The 19058-nt window shown below is 57.7% G+C and overlaps 1 protein-coding gene across 2 annotated transcripts in view; it reads right to left on the minus strand.

Moving 5' to 3' along the window:
* SEPTIN9 (septin 9) overlaps positions 1-19058 on the minus strand; it is a 149736-nt gene that overhangs the window by 90338 nt on the left and 40340 nt on the right. Inside the window, exon 1 of one of the 2 annotated variants that reach the window (XM_068978563.1) lies at positions 16189-16295. The exons of the other annotated variant lie outside the window; for it this stretch is intronic. Coding sequence (XP_068834664.1) covers positions 16189-16243 — 55 coding nt within the window. The 5' untranslated portion in view covers positions 16244-16295. Of the gene's footprint in view, positions 1-16188; positions 16296-19058 lie in introns of those variants that run through there. 2 annotated transcript variants of the gene reach the window in all.

A 19058-nucleotide genomic window follows, 5' to 3' on the forward strand; every position in this document is an offset into this window, starting at 1 on the left:
AGAGGGGGTTGGTCATTCCCCAGCCAGCGGGCGGAGGAATCACCCCGCTGACTACAGCAGGAAATGGTAGAAACACTTTAAAAATGCAACAACAACAAAAAATCCGAATACCAGGGTCTGCTGGGCCCAGGTGGAGCCTCCATTAATCACGCCAGAGGGGCAGATGGAGCTCTGCACGTCTCTGGGCTGTGGCCTGGCGGGGGCAGGCAGGTGCTGCCCAGGCCCATATGAGCTCCGGCCTAATTACAGGGGACAGTGACCCGAGGAGCAGAGTTCAGGCCCCGGTCAGGGCAGCACCCAGGAGTCCAGCTGCTCCCCCAGGCCTCCCAAGGAATGGAGTGGGTCACAGCTCATGACCCCAGACTGGCTGAACTGGGCTGGGCAAGAGGAAGGTGTCTCAGTGAACACAAAGTCCTACAGGCTTCAAGGCTGACTCGTGGGTTCAGGGCAACCTGGTCTCTACATTCAAGGATGGGGTGAGCTTGGCTGGGGGGAGGGTTGGCAGAGAAGGAGGAGTCCAGAAAACCAGGAGGAGGAAGTGGGTTTGTAGAGTGAGACAGGCCACAGCTGGACCCCAAGAAGATTCTGGAAGGGGCTCCTAGGGGCCGCCCAGATGTTCCAAAGAGCCCTGGTGGGGGCTGAGTGAGGCCGCCTCCAGGACTCCCCTTACTGGGCACTCACCAGAGACAAGCTCCTGGCTAACGCCACTCAATTATCTGGAACTTGGAGAGAACCCTTGTGGCTCAGTGGTAAAGAATCTGCATGCAGTTCTGGGAGGCCCAGATTCGATCCCTGAGTTGGGGATATCCCCTGGAGGAGGAAATGACAACCCACTCCAGTTTTCTTGCCTGGAAAAATCCATGGACAAAGGAGCCTGGTGGGGCAGCAAAGAGTCAGACACGACTGAGCAACTAACACTTCTCACTTTCACTGAAGACCTAAAGCAAGCCAGGCACAGCCTCCAGGCTGGGCTGTACCGCTGGGCAGAGGATCAGGAATGGGGTACCATCACCCTCTGGGGACACAAATGAGGAGTCTGAGACCCAGGGAGGCCTTCAATCACTCAAAGTCATGCCATTAAGCCCATCTAAGCATGGTCTCTGGATCCACACCCAGACACTCTGCTGCCCCTAAGGTCGGCCAGTGCATGGGGCAAGGTCGGTGGGTGTTCTAACTCCCAGAAGCTGTGCACGTGCCCCTGTTTGGAAAGAGGGTTTCTGAAGATGTAATTAAGAGCCTCGAGAGGGACGTCCCTGGTGGCTCAGTGGCTAAGACTCCACTGTCCCAATGCCGAGGGGCCAGGTTCAATCCCTGTCAGGGAACTAGATCCCACATGCCACAGAAAGATCCTATGAGCTGTAACTAAATAAATAAATATTAAATAAATATATATATATAAAAATATATAAGAGCCTCGAGATGAGATCACCCTGGATTTAGGGAGGAATCTGCCTACCGATGCAGGAGACGCAAGAGATGTGGGTTCGAGCCGTGGGTCAGGAAGATCCCCTGGAAGAGGAAATGGCAACCCACTCCAGTACTCTTGCCTGGAGAATCCCATGGACAGAGGAGCCTGGCAGGCTACAGTCCATAAGGTCTCCAAGAGTTGGACACAATTGAGTGTGCAAAATCTGAGTGAGGGTCCCTCCTAAGAGCAGAGACAGAGAGACAGGGAGCAGACTGGAGGGATGCTTCCACCAGCCAGGGCACCAAGGTCGGCGGGACCCCACAGAATCTGGAGGAAAGGCTGAGCAGAAGGAACCAGCCCTGCCCACACCATGAATCGGGACTTTCTGGGCTCAGAACCCTGTGTTAAGCCCCCAGCCTGTGGTCTCTACTGTGGCCACAGGACACCTACAGGCTCCCTCTGACTCCCAGCCCCTTCCTGGTCTTTGCACCCCGCCTCCCTGAACTGACCATGAAGCTGTTCTGTCCTTCTGTGGCTCCGTCCAGGGTCTGCCCAGCCCAGGTTATTAGGCAAGCACCTGCTTATTCTTTTCTCTTTACATTTGTTCTTTGAGCCTCTGAGTGTTTTCTGGCCAATACAAGCTTAAGGAAAACCTCCCTAAGGACTGAACAGACCTGTTTTCTGAGCAGGGCGGGCACTGTACCCTGGGCATCCTTGGAGGTGACCAGCCTTAAATGTGACCCCTAAGGTATCCTCCTGTCCCCTGCACTTTCTTCTCAAAAGAGCCAGTGTGGAAGCCTTCAGCCACAGTTGCAGGTGGACAGATAAAGTGCCCCCCAACCCTTCACAGAGCCGCACCCTCAAAATAGACAACTTCTCAAGTCTGCTTCTGGCCTGCGGGAGAGAGAAAAATGAGAGCTGTACACAGTGAACTCGAAACCCTCTGTGCCAGAGACCGCTCTGGGAGACCCACCCCCGCCCCCACCACCCAGCACCACCAGCTCCACCAGCTCAGCCTGATAACCTCTGACCTGCCTGCCGGCCATGCAGGGCCCAGGCTGCCAATCAGTACCTCCCTGATTCCCACCCTAAGAAGCCCCCAGAAAGCCAGGGCCTTCCAGCCACCAGCAGCGGGGACCAGGCGGCAGGGAGAGGGAGAGGGCCCTCTCGTACACACACCAAGAAACTTCCCAGGTTCCCTGCATCACCAGAGACACAACCCACCCAGCCTGAAAGCCCCTCGGCTGGGGGAGGTCCAGAGCAGCAGAGAGAAAACGCCTCCAGGAAACAGAGCTGCAGGCAACAGTAATTCCTTTCTTAACTAAAAATGGAGAATTTCAGCCAAGTTGTCCTCAGCAGAACTGCTGGGTGTAGGAGGGTCTGGGGGGGAGGGGGCGTCTGTGCAGATGACCCAGAGCTGGGGGCTGCCGGACGATGCATGGAGTTGTCACGAGTCACCTCTACACACTGCCTGAGCTAGGCAGCTGATCCCTCTAGCCTCAGCACACGAGTCTCTTCCAGCTGGGACGCCCAGTGACCCCATGAGGGCGACCTTGGGGGCTGCCACCAGCTCCAAGTTTCTCTCATGACTCCTGCAGCCACAGGCTCAGTGATTCCGAACACTTAGCAGAGCTGGAGGGGCTGGGAGAGGCCACCGCCCCTCCTAGTCTGAGGTCGAGGACTGAGGCTCCAGCCACAGTCCTCTGCAGCCGAACATGCCGCTGCCAGTGCTGTCTGCAGAACTGGCCCCACAGCCTGCGTGTTTGGGCTTCACTCCACTCAGCACTCCAATCTACAGCCGGAAAGAGTCAGCGGGACCCAGGGGTCCTGGCTCGGGCACCATCAGCCAAAGGAATAGGCACTTTGAGTCTCTCAAACTGGGGTGGGAAGTTGCGTTGGGTGAGTTTTCTTTTTGACAATGAACCTTAAAAAATAATATCTATTGCTCTTTTCCTTACTCTAAAAGCAATACAGAAAGTGTATCTGCAATGCAGAAAATCTGCAAAACACAGAGAAACAAAGCAAAAAATACCTATCAACCCATGACCAAGATAAGCACTATCAATATTCTGGCAAACATCTTTCCAATCTTTTCACTGCATGCATATTTGTAAAGCAGGCTCACGGAGAGACACAGCCTTGGGCCTTTCTCCTGCAGCACCAGGTAGCCTGCATCGCCATATATTCTTGCATCTGTTCTCCAAATTCCTTTGTGGTTCTAAAGTTCTGGTTCCAGATCATTCTCAGCTCTAGCTGACAATCAGAATCATTTCCAGAGCTTGTTAGAAGACAGATTACTGGTCCTCGCTTCCTAGAGCTCCTGTCAGGAGGGCTGGGTGGACCTAGCACCCCAAGACTGTCTGGGGAGAAAGTGAGCAAGGACGTCTGCCCTCTGGTGGGCTCACAAGCCTCCTCTCCATCCCCCTCCTGGGAATCCTACAAGAATGACATGTAGGCATCCAACCCTCCAGGAGGCAGCCACACCATCCCCCGAAGGCACCCAAGATCTCTGTCCAGCTTCAGTGGCCACCACTCAGCCCCTGAGCCGGTCACAAACCGAAGGACACACTGGGCCCTGCTAAGGCAGAGGTCCATGGGATGAGGGGGCGTGTCAGCCACAAGGCCCCCAGATCTGCCCAGGGCCCCTAGCAGTATCCCCTTAGAGAAGATTGAGAGGGACCTCCCTGGCGGTCCAGTGGTTAAGACTTTGCCTTCCAATACAGGAGGTGCAAGTTCAATCCCTGGTCAGGGGGCTAAGATCCCACATACCTCCCGGCCAAAAAATAAAACCATAAAACAGAAGCAATATTGTAACAAACTCAATAAAGACTTTAAAAATGGTCCAGATCAAAAAAAAGAGAGAGAGAGAGAAGGTCGAAGCCGCCCAGGGCCTCCATACTAACTCATCTGCTCCAGGAAACAGGCAGAGAGAGGCCCAGTGCTGGCGTCCAGGGTCCCAGCCAGCCTCCCTTCCCCTCGACTCCCAGAACAGCCATCACGTTCCTCCCAAAAGACCATCACCATCCTTCAGCCAGGAGCCAAGCTCGTCCGTCCACGTCGGGCCCTGCTGCAGAGTGTGTTCCCCCAAATTCACAGGCTGAATGCTCTCTCTCAAGGTGATGGGGCCTTAGAGGTAGAGCCTTTGGGGGTGCTGAGGTCTTGAGGGTGGAGCCCTCGTGATGGGATCAGCACTCTTCTAAAAGAGACCCCAGAGAGCTCTCTCTCCCCTTTTGCCCTGTATCAGCACGGTGAGAATGTGCTGTCTGCGAACCAGGAAGCCACCGCCAGACAATGAATCTGCCGGAGTCTCGACCCTGGACGTCCAGCCTCCAGAACTGAGAGAAGTAAATGTATGCTATGTAAGCCCCCCAGTCTGTGGTCTTTTTGTTACTAAGACGAGGGCCTGGGACCAAGCCTCATGTGACTTACGAGCCTCTAAGAAGTGCTTATTGCCTTGAATCTTTAACTCAACCGGTGCTCACCACGCACCAGGCACAACCCTAAGGGCTCATTCACCTCCCAAGATCTCCAGATGAGCTATTTGCCTCTCGTCCCCATTTTACAGATGGGAAACCGAGGCACAGAGAGGTGAACGACCAGCCGAACATCCCAGCACGGGTGAGGTGAAGTCAGACTGAGCCAGCATGTTAAACCATCACACCAAGCTACCTCCACACCCCACCTCGCCCCCTAAAAGTCAGACTCTCAGTAACTGTACAGCACCGGCTACAGGCCACACCAGCACGGCACCTGTATTGCACTGAGCCTCGGACGCACACCTGCAGGATGAGCCCTGTGATTCCAGCGTCACTAACGTGGTCACCAAGCTGGAAAGAGATGAGGCCAGGATATGAACACAGGCAGCCTCTGCCAGACCCCAAGCTCTGGCCCACTGCTAGGTAGACTGCGATTTCCATTCTGGCCAGGCAGGGCCAGCCCAGGAGGCAGCCCAGGTGAGAACCGGGGCACAGTGCACCAGGGTCTCCCTTCCAGTGTGGCCTCGGGATACCCGTGACCTTCATGACTTGCCCATCTTGCTGGCTTCCAGGAGGACCAAGAGCCCTTGAATACAGAGTGCCCAGCCTGGGGCCTGGCACGTCGAAGGTGCTCAAGACAGAGACGGTTACAAAGATTAAGAACCAGCACCATCAGAGGAAGTGCCTGTGAGTGAAAGGGGAACAGCTGGAAGGGCCGGGACTTGGATCAGAGAACAAAAAATTCGGGAGGGAGGCCGGAGCCCAACAGCTGGCTCTGGGGCAGCTGCTCGCAGGAGCCCAGCTCCATCACGTAAATATTAGGAGAGATGCAAATATCTGAGTGCCCCTCCCAGCCCAGCTTCATGGGGAGGCTGCAGCCAGGGCAGGGGCAAGGTTTCCCCCCTCACTGGTGTCCCCATCCCTCCCCCAGCTGCCCCCAAACTCCTCTACCTGGGCAGGAGCTGGGGTGGGGGCAGCCACCAGGAGGGAGGGGACACAACCCCATCTGCCCCCTCTCCTCTGCACGGGGCCTGCAAAGGGGTGAATCAATGAGCGCCTTCCCCATCTCGTCCCCTCCTCATTGCTTCTTTTGTAGTTTAGCAGGAAAGTAGAGCAGCCCCTCCCAGAGAAGGCAATGGCACCCCTCTCCAGTACTCTGGCCTGGAAAATCCCATGGACGGAGGAGCCTGGTAGGCTGCAGTCCATGGGATTGCTAAGAGTCGAACACGACTGAGCAACTTCACTTTCACTTTTCACTTTTATGCATTGGAGAAGGCAATGGCAACCCACTCCAGTATTCTTGCCTGGAGAATCCCAGGGACTGGGGAGCCTGGTGGGCTGCCGTCTATGGGCTCGCACAGAGTGGGACACGACTGAAGCGACTTAGCAGCAGCAGCAAAGCAGCCCCTTCAGAGGTCTTTCTGATGGAATCCCAGAGGGAAAAGCTCGCCACTCCAGACCCACCACCCTCGCTACAGAAACACATCACGTGCCCCTCTTCCACCTGGACTAGATGCACCATCCAAGTCTTTCCCCGCAATCTGACCAGGAGGAAAGCTGGAGCCTGAGCTCCTCCACACCCCGACCTATGTCTGCAGGCACTGCCCCCTCCCACCACCCTCTGCCTCAATGCCAAGGGTACCTGCGCTAGATGTGGGCATAACACGGTCTTCCAAACCAACTACACAGGCAGAAATCGCAACAGGAGGTAGCCAGCACCATCTGCCTGGAGACCCTGCCTGGTAAACTCCTACCCAGGACTCTGCTTGGTGTCCCTTCCTCCAAGAAGCCTTCCTGAACCTACCCCTCTCCTGGGCTCATGCCTGGAGCCCCAGAATGGAGAACAGAACTAGCACTTAGCTGGCGCCCACGGTTAACTGTTGAGTAAACAAACGAATGAGCTGGCTGCCTCTCCCATCCAGGCCATCCTCCTCCCAGCCCACCAGACACAGAAAGATTCTAGCACTTACTTCATTTTTGAACTGAAGGCAAAAAAAGAAAAAAAAAAAACTCAAACCCAGTTTCTTTAGAGAGCACTCCTCCCCTGACTTGTGATGGGGGACAGGAGGCAGGGGACAGCGGAAAAGGCCGCCCCTCTGGGCCTGGGATGGAGCCAGGAAAACTTGTATGCTTTTACTGTAGATAATATCGGTCTCCGGGGACTCAGGGCAGGGGCCTGGCCTGCCCCTCAGAGGGAAATTGCCCACCCACGTGGAAAGGAGGGCCAGAGAGCCCTGCTGGGGGCTGGCTTTCTGCACCCAGGGAGGGGCCGGCCAGGCTCCAGGCTGAGGTCCTGCCTAGGAGAGTCTGGAGAAGCGGCAGCCTGCTGGCCACTGACGGTCAGAACCAGAAAGTTTTCCATCTCACCGAAGACAGGGGAGGGGAGAGGGTGAGGTGGCCGGAATCTGGGCCACTCTGCCTGGGACACCACTCCTTCTTCTTGCCAAAAAAAAAAACCGAGACCACTCCATAGGTGAACTTCCCGCAGGCAGAGAGGGGGTGGTCGCTGTTCCAGGGTCTCCCTTCCCATTCCCACAGGGACCCTCAGCCACAGTCTCCCACTTGGAGGTGCCTCCCACATGGAGGTCCCCAGGGGACAGTCAAAAGCCCATGGCCAGAGGAGCCATCAGCCTGCACTCCTTGAAAGGCAGAGGAGGGCTGTGGGTTTGACAACTAGAAAGCTGGATTAGAAACTCAGAGGAAGTGCCTGTGACTGGTCATAAAAGACCAGACACCGGCTGCAAAGAGCTCACAGTTTCAACCCCTCCTTGAACAAGCAAGGGAAAAACCAGCCCCAGGAACTCCCAGCTCAGACTTGCTAAGACCCAGGTAGCAAGGCAAACTCAACTCCCTATCCCTGCCCCATCCCCCGAAAGAGCCATGTAAGGCCCCCCCAGGGTGGGGTGCCCATGCTCCCCCTATTTGTACCCAGGGGGACATCCATCAAACCCCTAGCCAGATAGTCCCTCAGAGGCTGCAGTAACCAGAGGACGAGTAGGGGGCGGAGGGGGGGGGGGGAGCTGGTCACCTCTCCTGCCTCCCCTCCCTCATCCCACCTGGACCCTCCTGGAGGTGTTTGAGGGCAGAGCTCCCGATCTTGGGGACAGAGACACAGCAAGCTCTAAGCCATGCATGGGGAGGGCACGCTAATGTGTTCAAGGCCAGGTCCTTCGATTTTCTTAATTTTGCATCTCGGGGCAGAGATGGGTTTCCCCAGATGGCCCGGAGACTGGGAGCAGAAAAGGCTGGAGACTGCGGGGCTCAGCATTCCAGGAGGGATTGTCAGACTCAGAAATCTGAGAGAGAGGGTCAACCGAGAAAAACCACACAACACAAAAAAGAAAGAGGTTGCCCAGAATGGGAGAAACTAATTGCAAATGAAGCAACTGACAAAGGATTAATTTTCAAAACATACAAGCAACTCAGCAGCTCAATATCAGAAAACTAAACAACCCAATCAATAAAATGGGCAGAAGACCTGAACAGACATTTTTCCAAAGAAGACACACAGATGTCTAATAAACATGTGAAAAAATGCTCAGTGTCATTACTGTTAGAGAAATGCACATCAAAATTATTAACACAATGCAGTACCACCTTATACTAGTCAGAATGGACATTATCAACAACAACAACAAAAACCTACAAACAATAAATACTGGAGGATGTGGAGAAAAGGGAACCCTGTTGCACTATAGATGGGAATGTAAACTGATACGGCCACTGTGGAGAACAGTAAAGAGGTTTCTTTAAAAACCAGGACTAGAACTACCATCTCTCAGTTCAGTCCCTCAGTCGTGTCCAACTCTTTGCGACCCCATGAACCGCAGCACGCCAGGCCTCCCTGTCCATCACCAACTCCCAGAGTCCACCCAAACCCATGTCCATCGAGTCGGTGATGCCATCCAGCCATCTCATCCTCTGTCATCCCCTTCTCCTCCTGCCCCCAGTCCTTCCCAGCATCAGGGTCTTTCCAAATGAACTACCATATGACCCTGCAATCCCACTACTGGGCATATACCCTTAGAAAACCACAATACTAAAAGACACATGTATCCCAATGTTCACTGTAGCACTGTTTACAATAGCCAGGACACAGAAGCAACCCAGATGTCCGTCGACAGGTGAATGGGTAAAGAAGTTGTCTATATGTTTCAGATATACAGTGGAGTATTACACAGCCATAAAAAGGGATGAATTTGAGTCAGTTCTAGTGAGGTGGATGAAACTAGAACCTGTTATACAGAGTGAAATAAGTCAGGAAAAGAAAAACAAATATTGTCTATTAACATATAGATAATGGGATCTAGAAAAATAGTACTGATGAACCTATTAGTGTGATAATAACAGAGATGCCAACGTAGAGAGCGGACTTGTGGCCACAGAGAGGGAAGGAGAGGGTGGGACGAATTGAGAGAATGGCATTGAGACATGTACATTACCATATGTAAAATGGATAGCTAATGGGAACTTGCTGTACAACATAAGGAGCTCAACCGGGTGCTGTGACAACCTAGAGGAGTGGGATGGGCCGGGAGGCGGAGGGGAGGTTCAAGAGGGAGGGGACATGTGCCCGCCTATGGCTGACTCACGCTGATGTATGGCATGTAGAGCAATTATCCTCCAATTAAAAATGACTTTTTGAAAAAAGAAAGAGGCAGGTTGGAGCCTCATTCCCGGGCTCCTCACTGCCCCTGCAACCCTACTCCGTGCTATGGGCAGGGGGCGCTCGCTGCGTCTATTCTCCAATCGCATGGAGGCCATTCTCTTGTCCCTCTGCCTAAATCTCGGGGCATTGGCAGCACTTTAAAAACTGACAACAAACTTGAAGTGTCCAGACCGTCTCCTGGTCTAGGCTGAACGGAGCCTTCGGGCTCTGTCCAGACCAAATTAAACAGCCGGAGCCCAGAAATGCCCCCAGCGCCGGGGGAAGGGGGGTGTCTAGGGGCCAACCACTGGGTCTGTTTGGCCAGAGAAATTACAAATCCTCAGCCTTCTGGGACCGGGTTCCACAGACTTCCAGCCCGTTTCATCTCATAAGCAACTTAGCCTCCAAATTTGGGAAAAACCGAGAGGAGGTTGGAAAGACAGCCGCTGTCTGACCACGTTTCCTCGGTGGTGCCGTCAAGGGAAAGCAAAGGAACTTGCTTCCCGGCTGGGTTTCTGGGATGAACCCAGGAAATGACATCCCCCGGGGCCTTGACTTCTGATAAATCTCTCCCAAGAGTCCCCTGGCTTGCCCAGCACCTCCTACCCCCTACCCTAGCCCACCATTCTAAACACACCACCAGGCCTTTGAGGGTCTACACCATGACCCACTGCTACCTGCCCTTGGGAACTCCAAGCCCATCAGAAGCACCCGGTCTGGCCTGGCAGGAAGGTGGGACTCCCGGGTTTGGGAGCCACCACGGATCCCTTAAGCCTGGCCCCCAGGTCCGTGTTGTTGGCCTGTGGTCCTGTCTGTACCCCAAGGAGCCTTCTATTAGCAGCCAACCCACCCCCAGCACAATGAGTGAGGGGCATTCAGCTGGTAAACAGGCAGTGGCGGGGGGAGGATAATGGTGATGCCTGAACTGAACCGTGGTAGGGGGCTCCATCTCTGAATGTGACATTCCCCTGACTGCTGGACACTGAAGGAGAAAAAGAAGGTGAGGCCCCATTCTGCTCAGCCAGAACCAGGATGAGGGCTGTAGCACTCCCTTAGAGGCCTGCCAAGGCCGTGCCAAGGCCACGGTCACCAGGCTGAGAAGTCTCCAGCTCTGCAGGGTGAGCGTGCCATCTGCCCTTGGCAACGTCACGTCATGAACAGGCCGCAAGGCCAGCTGCTTCCACCGGCAGGACAGTCTCGCTCACAAACATGGCCTGAGCAAGTACACCCACTGTGTGGCCATCCACTGTGTGTCGGGCCCAGGGATGTCCATAGCTGCCACTGAGCCTGGGGGCTCCTTTCTCCAGGCACGGAGGCCCCAGCCCAGGCCCATCTGCTTCTCACACTGGCACATGGGTGCAGGGCTAACCAGCCCCTGGGGGTGAGCTCAAGGCACGCAGCTCTGGCCTCCAAGTCCCGGCTTCTCCACATTGGCCCCCGAGGGGATGATGCACCAAGTTACAGATTTGCAGCACAATCAGGAGTAGCATAGGGCTGCTGGTCAAGGAGGATGTCGCGGTCAGCACGCCCCGTCCCTGACACCAGCTCCCGGTTCCAACTCTCTTTCAGGAAGGCTGGCAGCCAGCAAAGGCATGGGCAGGCAGCCCGACCCCACTGTCTTCAAAGCCAGGTCGTACGGCATATGCCTGTGTCGTCTGCAGGGCGGGCCCATAGTCCACCCATCTGGGGTGCTCCGGGGTTGGGGGAGACGGGGATGACCTCCCCAGTGAAGGAACCCTGCAGGCAGCCCACGTGACCCAAGTCTCCAAGTTCTGCCTGTGAGACAGCGTGACACCTCCCAGGCTCAGGCAAGGACTCCCGTGCTGGCCAGTAGCACAAGTATCTGCCCTGAATCTACCGTGCTGACCCTGGTATACAACCTCACTCACCACCACTTCCCCCGACCACTCGGGGACCCAACAGACCCTCGCACCCCTTCCCTTCCATCACCCAGATTCCTGCATTTAGGCATCCACACCCACCCGATTCTGGCAAATACCTGACCCCCACCTAGAGCCCCAACAGCAGCAGCACCCACCATACTTTCAGGAACAGGAACCAGGCTCAGGCTGTTGGCTATCTCCCCAAGACGATCCTTGGACAGAGGCTGTTCATAACCCCACTCAACAGAAGGGGAAACCGAGGCTCACGGGCCAAGACTCCTTTACCACCCAGCTGCCCTACCCACCACTTCCCTCCAAAGGCCCTCCTCCTTTGGGATGCAAACTCTACCCACTTGTCCCTTTCAAACCTTCCTACAGTGGGTAGGATTCCATGCTTCCACTGCCAAAGGCCCAGGTTCAATCTCTGGTCGGGAACTAAGAGCCCACAGGCTGTGTGGTACAGCACCACCCCCCCACCCCCAAAAAAAAAGACTTCCTGGAAGGATCTGTGTCCTCCAGGAAGCCTTTCCAGATGGACACCCCACAGCATGGGATGTCCCTGCCCAACCCACCTCCCTGGCCCACGTCTAAACCTCAGCCCCACTGATGATGGGGACCCTTCTGCCACCTGGCACTTCCTCGAAATCAAGACAGAGGTTGAGTCTAGCCCCGGGCCTTGGACCCAACAGCACCAGGCCAACGCAGCAGGTGGTAGTCAGACCCGTCAGAGAGCCAGCGCCTCGTAGCCATGAGCAGGTATCAGCGGAGTCCCAGGAAGGCTGGTTCCTTCCATCCAGCGAGTGATTGCACACCACCACAGCACCTGTCTCCTGCCACAGGTGAGGACTGTAGGGATGCTGTATTCTCAAGAGGCCTCAGGTCTCGCTGAAAAGCAGGACTCATCGCTCAGGAAGCCCAGCGGTGTTAATTAGGGGCAGATTCACACCCATCAGCAAGCTAGGCCTTGTCCTCCTGGGAGAGGGGCACCTGGACCCAGCCGTCGAGGGAGCTCTGGTCCAGGAGGCATCTGGGCTCCTAGACGAGCAGGTGCAACTGCAGAGTCTTATCTCCCCACCCGTCTCCGTGCCCGCTGCCCACTCCACGCTCTGGGACCCAGCTGGCAGGGTCCCATAAGGAGACATCAGAGGACAGACGTCAAAGGTTCAGAAGGGCAGACACCTCCTCCAGGGGGGAGAGACGGCTCTGGGACTGGAACTCCTGGGTCCTGGACCAGATTGCGTCTCAACCAACATCAAGGACTTTCAGGATTTTTTCAGCCCATGCAAATCCGGTTACAGCCAACCCTGCTGGGAAAGTAGGCCAACAGCTGGCACTTGGAAGGGCTTTTGTTACACAAAGACCCGAGTTGTAATAGCGTTTGCGATAACAGATTTGGCCTGTCTTCGTTAGAGAACATGCCATCCGCCTGCCCCGTACTCCACCAGCCAGGAGCCAGATAGCAGATGGGGTCACCCTTCCAGCCACCCCATCACACGGGGAGTGACGGGTGCTGAGGCCACCTGCAGCCCATCTTCCAACAGGGGAAACGAAACTTTAAAAAAATCAATTCAGCAAAACACAAAATGTTCTTCCTGCCCCTTCATGAGGGTCTCGATGGAGCCCTGAGATCCTCCTCGGAGGGAGGGCAGGGGCCATCATGTGGGAGATTCACACCCACGGAGGACACTGACCCCCGCCCGGCAGTCCCCAGGGGAGACCTGAATCCACAGACGCTTCCAAAATAGGAGACAGGCTGAATCTCCACGCCACCTCGGTGATGGCGGGGGAGCTTAACAACCTCACCCTCAATCCTCCAGGGTAGTTAAGGGGATAAGCAGAAACAACAGGATGAAAAGAGAAGAGTGTTCCCCAGGAAAGGGAGAAGCATGTGCCCAGGATATGGAGTGTCAGCAGAATTTAACCAGGGGTATCCACTTCACAACCCCCCTGACACACACACACCTTCACTGGGACAGCTTTCTGACTGCCCTGCAGGGCCTGCTACCTTGGCCGGGATACTGCCATCGCCCCAGACCTCCAGGGAACACCCCAACAGAGCCAGTGATACCCAGTCGTAGGACTCCAGTCTGCTCCGGTTGAAAGTCACCCCCAGCAGCCACAGTGGCTCAGAACTCTCCAGCCTTTGGTGGTGGCCCCTGGGGCCTCCATCTTTAGCCACCAACATATGCAGCTGTCGAGGAGCCAGGATTTCCTCCCACCCCTCTGACCCTACCTTGCAGAAACTGAGATATCAAGCGGGCAGCCCGGGCAGAGGCCCCCCCAACAGGCCCCACGGAAACAGACCAGCGCTCCTCCGGCTCCAATCTTGGCCACTCTGGCCGCCTCCCCAGGATGGTCTGGGCTCCCGGCGGGCAGGCACACCTGGTCCTCCGTGACCTTGCTCGTCTGACTGTCACGAGCTGGCCCCTCTCATGCCCCAGCCCTAACGGGCCAGCTCATTCTGGACCCCCCTACTCAGCTCACTGTCCCTGGCCCGAGCGGGCTCCTCCTCCTGCCTGCAACCAGATTTCCGCCTCCTCCACCACCGCGACCTTTCTCCGTCCTGGTTCTGCCAACCAGTATCACCCACAGTTGCTCTGGGTCAGACACTCCTCCTGCCCTGATCTCTCCTTCCCACGTCTGTCTGTCCAGGGCTGTCACTCTCCACACCCAACTCCACTCCGAGTTTCGGGGGCTCTTGGGGAGGCTGCCTTTCTGGTCTCCAAGCTGGCCATGTGTACAGAGCGCACACACGTGTACACACACACACACAACCAATGTGCACGCGAGGGGCTCTAACTCGCCTGCCTTCAGGGCATGAGTCTGCAGGGTACACAGTGGGGAGGCTGCCGCACACCAGGAACCAGAGGGTCCAGGCTCTGCTCCCTCAGTGAGAAATCCCCCCCCCTGAAAGCACAAGCGCGGGGCTGCCAACTGCCACACCAGGATGGTCTCAATGAGGCCATTGTCTCCACCAGATGAGAGGGTTGAGAAGCTGCCTGAGAAGCAGCTGCCGAGGCTGCTGGCATCTCCAGATGGGGCACTTTGGGAGAGGATGGAGTTGCATGCGGGCCCCGAGTCAGAGGCGCCAACAACCTCTGGGGCATGTACTGTGACAGCATGACCCCTAAACCTCCTCCTCCTCCGACTGCCTCAGGGCTCCTGACCTCCTGCTTTCATGTCAGGGACCGCGAGCCGACCTAATTCACACAGGCCTCAGGAGAAAAGTATACAGAGTGCAGGACCTGAAGCAGGCAAGCCATCTCCAGGTCGACCAGTTCTCCCACTCAGACTCTTAGGCATGAAAAGCCCTAGAAGTGTGTTCCTCCTCCGGCAGTGGCTGGGGGCAAGCTGAAGGCAAAACAGACTCGGGGAGACCTCAAGTATGAGCACACACCCCAAGAGGTCGGGACAAGCCATCACAGCTCTGTAGACCAGAACTCCTCTCAGCACTCAGTGTCACAGTCAGAAAAGTGCTCCAACCAGAGAGCCAGCCCCCAGCAGGCACGTCCCTAGCACAAGGCAAGCCGGAGCTGGACCCCACCCCCTCCTGTCTCTCCACCCCCTGCTAAGCCAGTCCAGGCCCAGCCCAGAATTACAGCTGTTGGGGCTCTGCCTGGGGTCCAGCCAGACTCTGGTCCCCAGAAGTCCCCCTGCAAATGGAGCTGACCCCAAGTGGGCCAAGTGCCCGGCTGGGCTCTGGGACCCCAGACTCCAGCCTTGATTCTGCCCTGAGGCCCAGCCTGGCACCTGGACTTTTGTTCACTCCTTTCAACCCAGCCTTCCCCAGGTCGGGGCCCACCAGAAGGGTCTGCCCAAAGGCTGCCTGGGAGCCCCTCCGAGGGGCGGGGGCTCCAGATCTCAGCAGAGACAGACCCGCCCCTCCGAAATCTGGCTCCGAAGTGCTGAAGTGCTGCAGACTATTGTGTGAGCTTCCCTTCCGACCGCTTTATTCACTCCCCAGGAGGCAGGACGCAGAGCCACCGGCAGGCAGGAGGGCGCACGAAAGCTACACACGTACACGAGCCCTGGACGTCCTACCGCAGCCGGCGGGAGAAGCTCCCCACGTCCCCTTCACACTTCTCGAAACCCCGGAGGGAGGAGGGGACCAACACGCGCTCCCTACCGGCAAGCAGGGCCCCCTCCCCGCTACGGCCGGAATCTGGGAGGCAGCTGACGACGTCCCCAGGCCCGGATGGGGGCAGTGGGACGCGCCCCCCCACCCCGCCCCGCCTTCTAGACTCGCCGCGGCCTGGGCCGTGTCCACTCGGGTCCCTCCCCAGCCCGGATTCTCTGTTCAGCCCCGGCCCCGAAACTGATGTAGGCGAGAGGGTGGGAGGCGGCTGTCCTGCGGGCAGGACGCGGGGGACGGGTAACTAACTCCCCCAACCCGCCCCAAGGACCAGGTCCCCGAGGCCGACGAGGAGAGTGCAACGGAGAAGGCTGAAGGACAAGCCGAGAGGAAAACTGCGCGCCCGGGTCCTTCGAGGACGAGCCCTCGAGGAGACTGTTGTCGCTCGACAAACACAAACAACAATAAAAGGAAGGAAACCCGGCGGTAGCGCGCAGGGCGAGCGCGGGGGCCAGCACGGGCGCGCGGTCCCCGCGGCCCCCTAACGGGGTCCGCCTCGGAGGCTACGCGGGCGCGGGGCAGTGGGGGGCCGCGGCGGGAGGGCGCCCCATAGGGGTCCTGCCTCCTCGTCCGCGCCCCCGTCTCGTGCGGGGGTCCTCCCCGAGGGGCCCCCTGGCGTGCGGTGGGCGGCCAGCACCCACCTTCGAAGTCCGAAATGATCCCGTCCAGCTGCGCGTTGACCGCGGGGTCGGACATGGTGGCTCTGGCGCGGCGCGGCGCGCTCAGGGCGGCAGCGAGGAGGCGCCCCGGGCCGGCCCCGGCCCTGCGCGCTGGCTGGGGGGGCGGGCCGCCCGCGCTCCCGCCGTGCAGAGTTGGCCGCCGGAGCCCCTCGGCCCCTGGGCTCCGCTGAATGAATGGGGGAGGCAGGCGAGCGCCGTCGCTCCCCGCTCCCCGCGCCCCCGCCCCGCCCCGCCCCCGCCTCCCGGGCAGATCAGGTTCCCCGCACCCGGGGCCCGGCCTCCCCGTCTCGCACTGGCTGCTCCGCCCGCCTGTCAAGGCCAGGCCCGGGCGGGGGGTGGGGTGGCGGGGTTGGTGGGTGGGGAGCTGGGGCCCGAGCAGCGGCCGCGGGGATCGGCCGAGTCCTGGACGCCCGACCCGAGCGCCCCCCTCTTCTCCCCGCCTGGCCCGCGCCCAGGGGACGGCGACGGACGCGGCCCCGGCGCCCTCTCCACCCCCCCGGAGGCCCCGCTGTGGCCAGATGTGGGCGGATGTGGAGGCCGGGCGGCGGCGCGGGGGCGGCGCCGGGGTTGTGGGGGAAGAGATTCCTCCCCTTCCCTGGGGTGCAGGGATCCTTCTGCGGGAGGTTTTATTTACGCAGCCAAACAAAGTTCGCCGCCGCCTTCGCGCGCTCAGCGCCCGCAAGGGTTAAGCGCTCGGGCTGGCGGCCTGCAGGATCTCGGCCTGTTGGCCTAGAGCCGAGGTGGGGGGTGGGGGGTGGGGGTGGCGGCGATCGCGAGTCACGTGACTGGGGGGGAAGGGGGCGCCGAATCCCACCCTCCCGGGGCACCCCTCCAGCTGCTCCCTACCCTCCCCCAACCCTCCATCCCCGAGGTCCCTGCTGTACCCTCGGAGGTTGGTGTCAAAAAAGGCGCTGGCCCAGCGGAGACGGCCAGGGACACGTGCCACCCCCACGCTGCACAACAAGGGGCTTTCGGAAGGCTGCGGGTAGACCTCGAGTTCTCCCCTAGTAAGAAGCAGATTATTTCAAAGTATCTGAAGGCAGGAGTTGGGGGAGGGGACGGGGAGCCAGAAGCTTGCGGGTGAGGCTCCGCCCCATCTGGCCTTGCCCTCCAGGGTAAGTTAATTTCTACCCTTCTCCATCCATTCGACAAACACTGATTAAACCCTGTTACCTACAAGGCAGGCAGGTCCCCGGGACTGGGGACAAAAGGATGGGCTGGAACTTCAGAAGCAACCTGGGAGGGCCCCGAGGTCTGGCACCAACAGTGGGGGAAGGGGTCTCTTCCAATCACCCCAGCCAGTTAGGCACTCCTGCCTTTTCTCCGGCCCCACTCCATTTCCTTAAATCCAGGGCCTCTACCCCGAGTCAGGGGCCAGTGTGAGAATTTATAGCAGGGAAAGATGCTCCCTGAGCTGATGGGCAACTGGGGCAATATGGTGCCCTCAGTGTGGCCTGTGAGTGCCCGAGGGCTTGTCCTGGGTCTCAGGCTGGTCAGTGCTACCCCCCTCCCAGCCCCCCACACCCCTAGTTCTAAAAGATCCCAAATGCACTAGGGCTGCTGAGCCCTGAGTGCCATCCTGGTTATTCGGGCCCTCTCACCGAGAATGCGCTAGGTTAGAGGCGCTTTCTCGAGTCCTTCCTTTTTAAGGAAACCAGTCTCTCCCTCCCTCATGCCTTGGATATTTTGAACTATTTTCAACCAAGTTGAGTTTGTGGACAGGGAACTGCAAAACCACAGACATTTCAGATGCACGCACACCCTCTGCCTGGGAGCAGGGGTTTCAGGAATGGAGTCGCCACTGTCATTAACGGCACCCCGATGGCTTCCACACCAGCCCACGGCACTACTTGTCTGAAAACCAGCACCTGGGCCTGCCTGGTTGTCCAATGCTCTGGCCACCTGCCTGCCCCGTATTTGGGAGTGTGGTGGTCCACTCCCTCTAAGAAACAGCTTTACGCCATAACCCCTTGGGAAGATGCTGGGTCCCAGAGATAGGGCAGCGTCCAGCCTGGGCCATAGCGTTATTCTTCAGTGTTTTTATAAAAAGCACTGGGCGAGTGTAGACACACCCATGTGATTGTTCTCCCAGGGAGCTGGCTTGGAGTTCTACCAGATTCGCACAGGGTCAGTTTATAGTGTATTATTCACTTCCATTCACAGTGGAGCTAAACATACTTATGCTTATCTCCTCAGGGAGGCCTGCCAGGTCCGCACCTCACCAGAATGCTCGCCTACGGGAACCCAAAGGACAATGGCAGGAGGGAGCAGACCTCTGAGGCCAGAATGTTGGCACGATTGTGCGTCAGAGTCCAGCGAGCGCATCCCTCTGCCTCTGGCATTCCTCCACTTAACCACTGAGGCCGCCAATGCCAGGCCTAGACACCTCCAGGTAAGGAGATACCCCCACGTTCCCTCAGGAAACCCAATGCGGACTTGGCCACACTCCCAGCCAGGAAGTTCACCCTTGTATCTAACCAACCGCTCTAATTGTACATCATTTATTTCCTCTTTTTTTCCTGTCCTCAGAGGAGATGGGAAACAGCTGGGCACCACCCTTCAAGTAATAATTACCTTCTCCAAACTCGAAGACAATCCAGTTGCTCCTTGGCCTTCTCTTTCTCGGCTTAAATCATCCATCCCAGCCCTTTAATCATCCCCCATCCTTTGATCACTTCTGATGACTGTGTGCAGATTGGGGCCCCGGGACTTTAACAAGGCCTGATTCCAATTGGATGGGGGAGGGCTCCCCGCAACCCCCTTTCCCAGGGCATGTGCAGTCAGAGCTGGGGTCTGGACGGACGATCCTGATTGGGCCTCTGGGCAGATAA

This window comes from Capricornis sumatraensis, chromosome 8, assembly GCF_032405125.1.
Source record: "Capricornis sumatraensis isolate serow.1 chromosome 8, serow.2, whole genome shotgun sequence".
Classification (NCBI taxonomy): domain Eukaryota; kingdom Metazoa; phylum Chordata; class Mammalia; order Artiodactyla; family Bovidae; genus Capricornis; species Capricornis sumatraensis.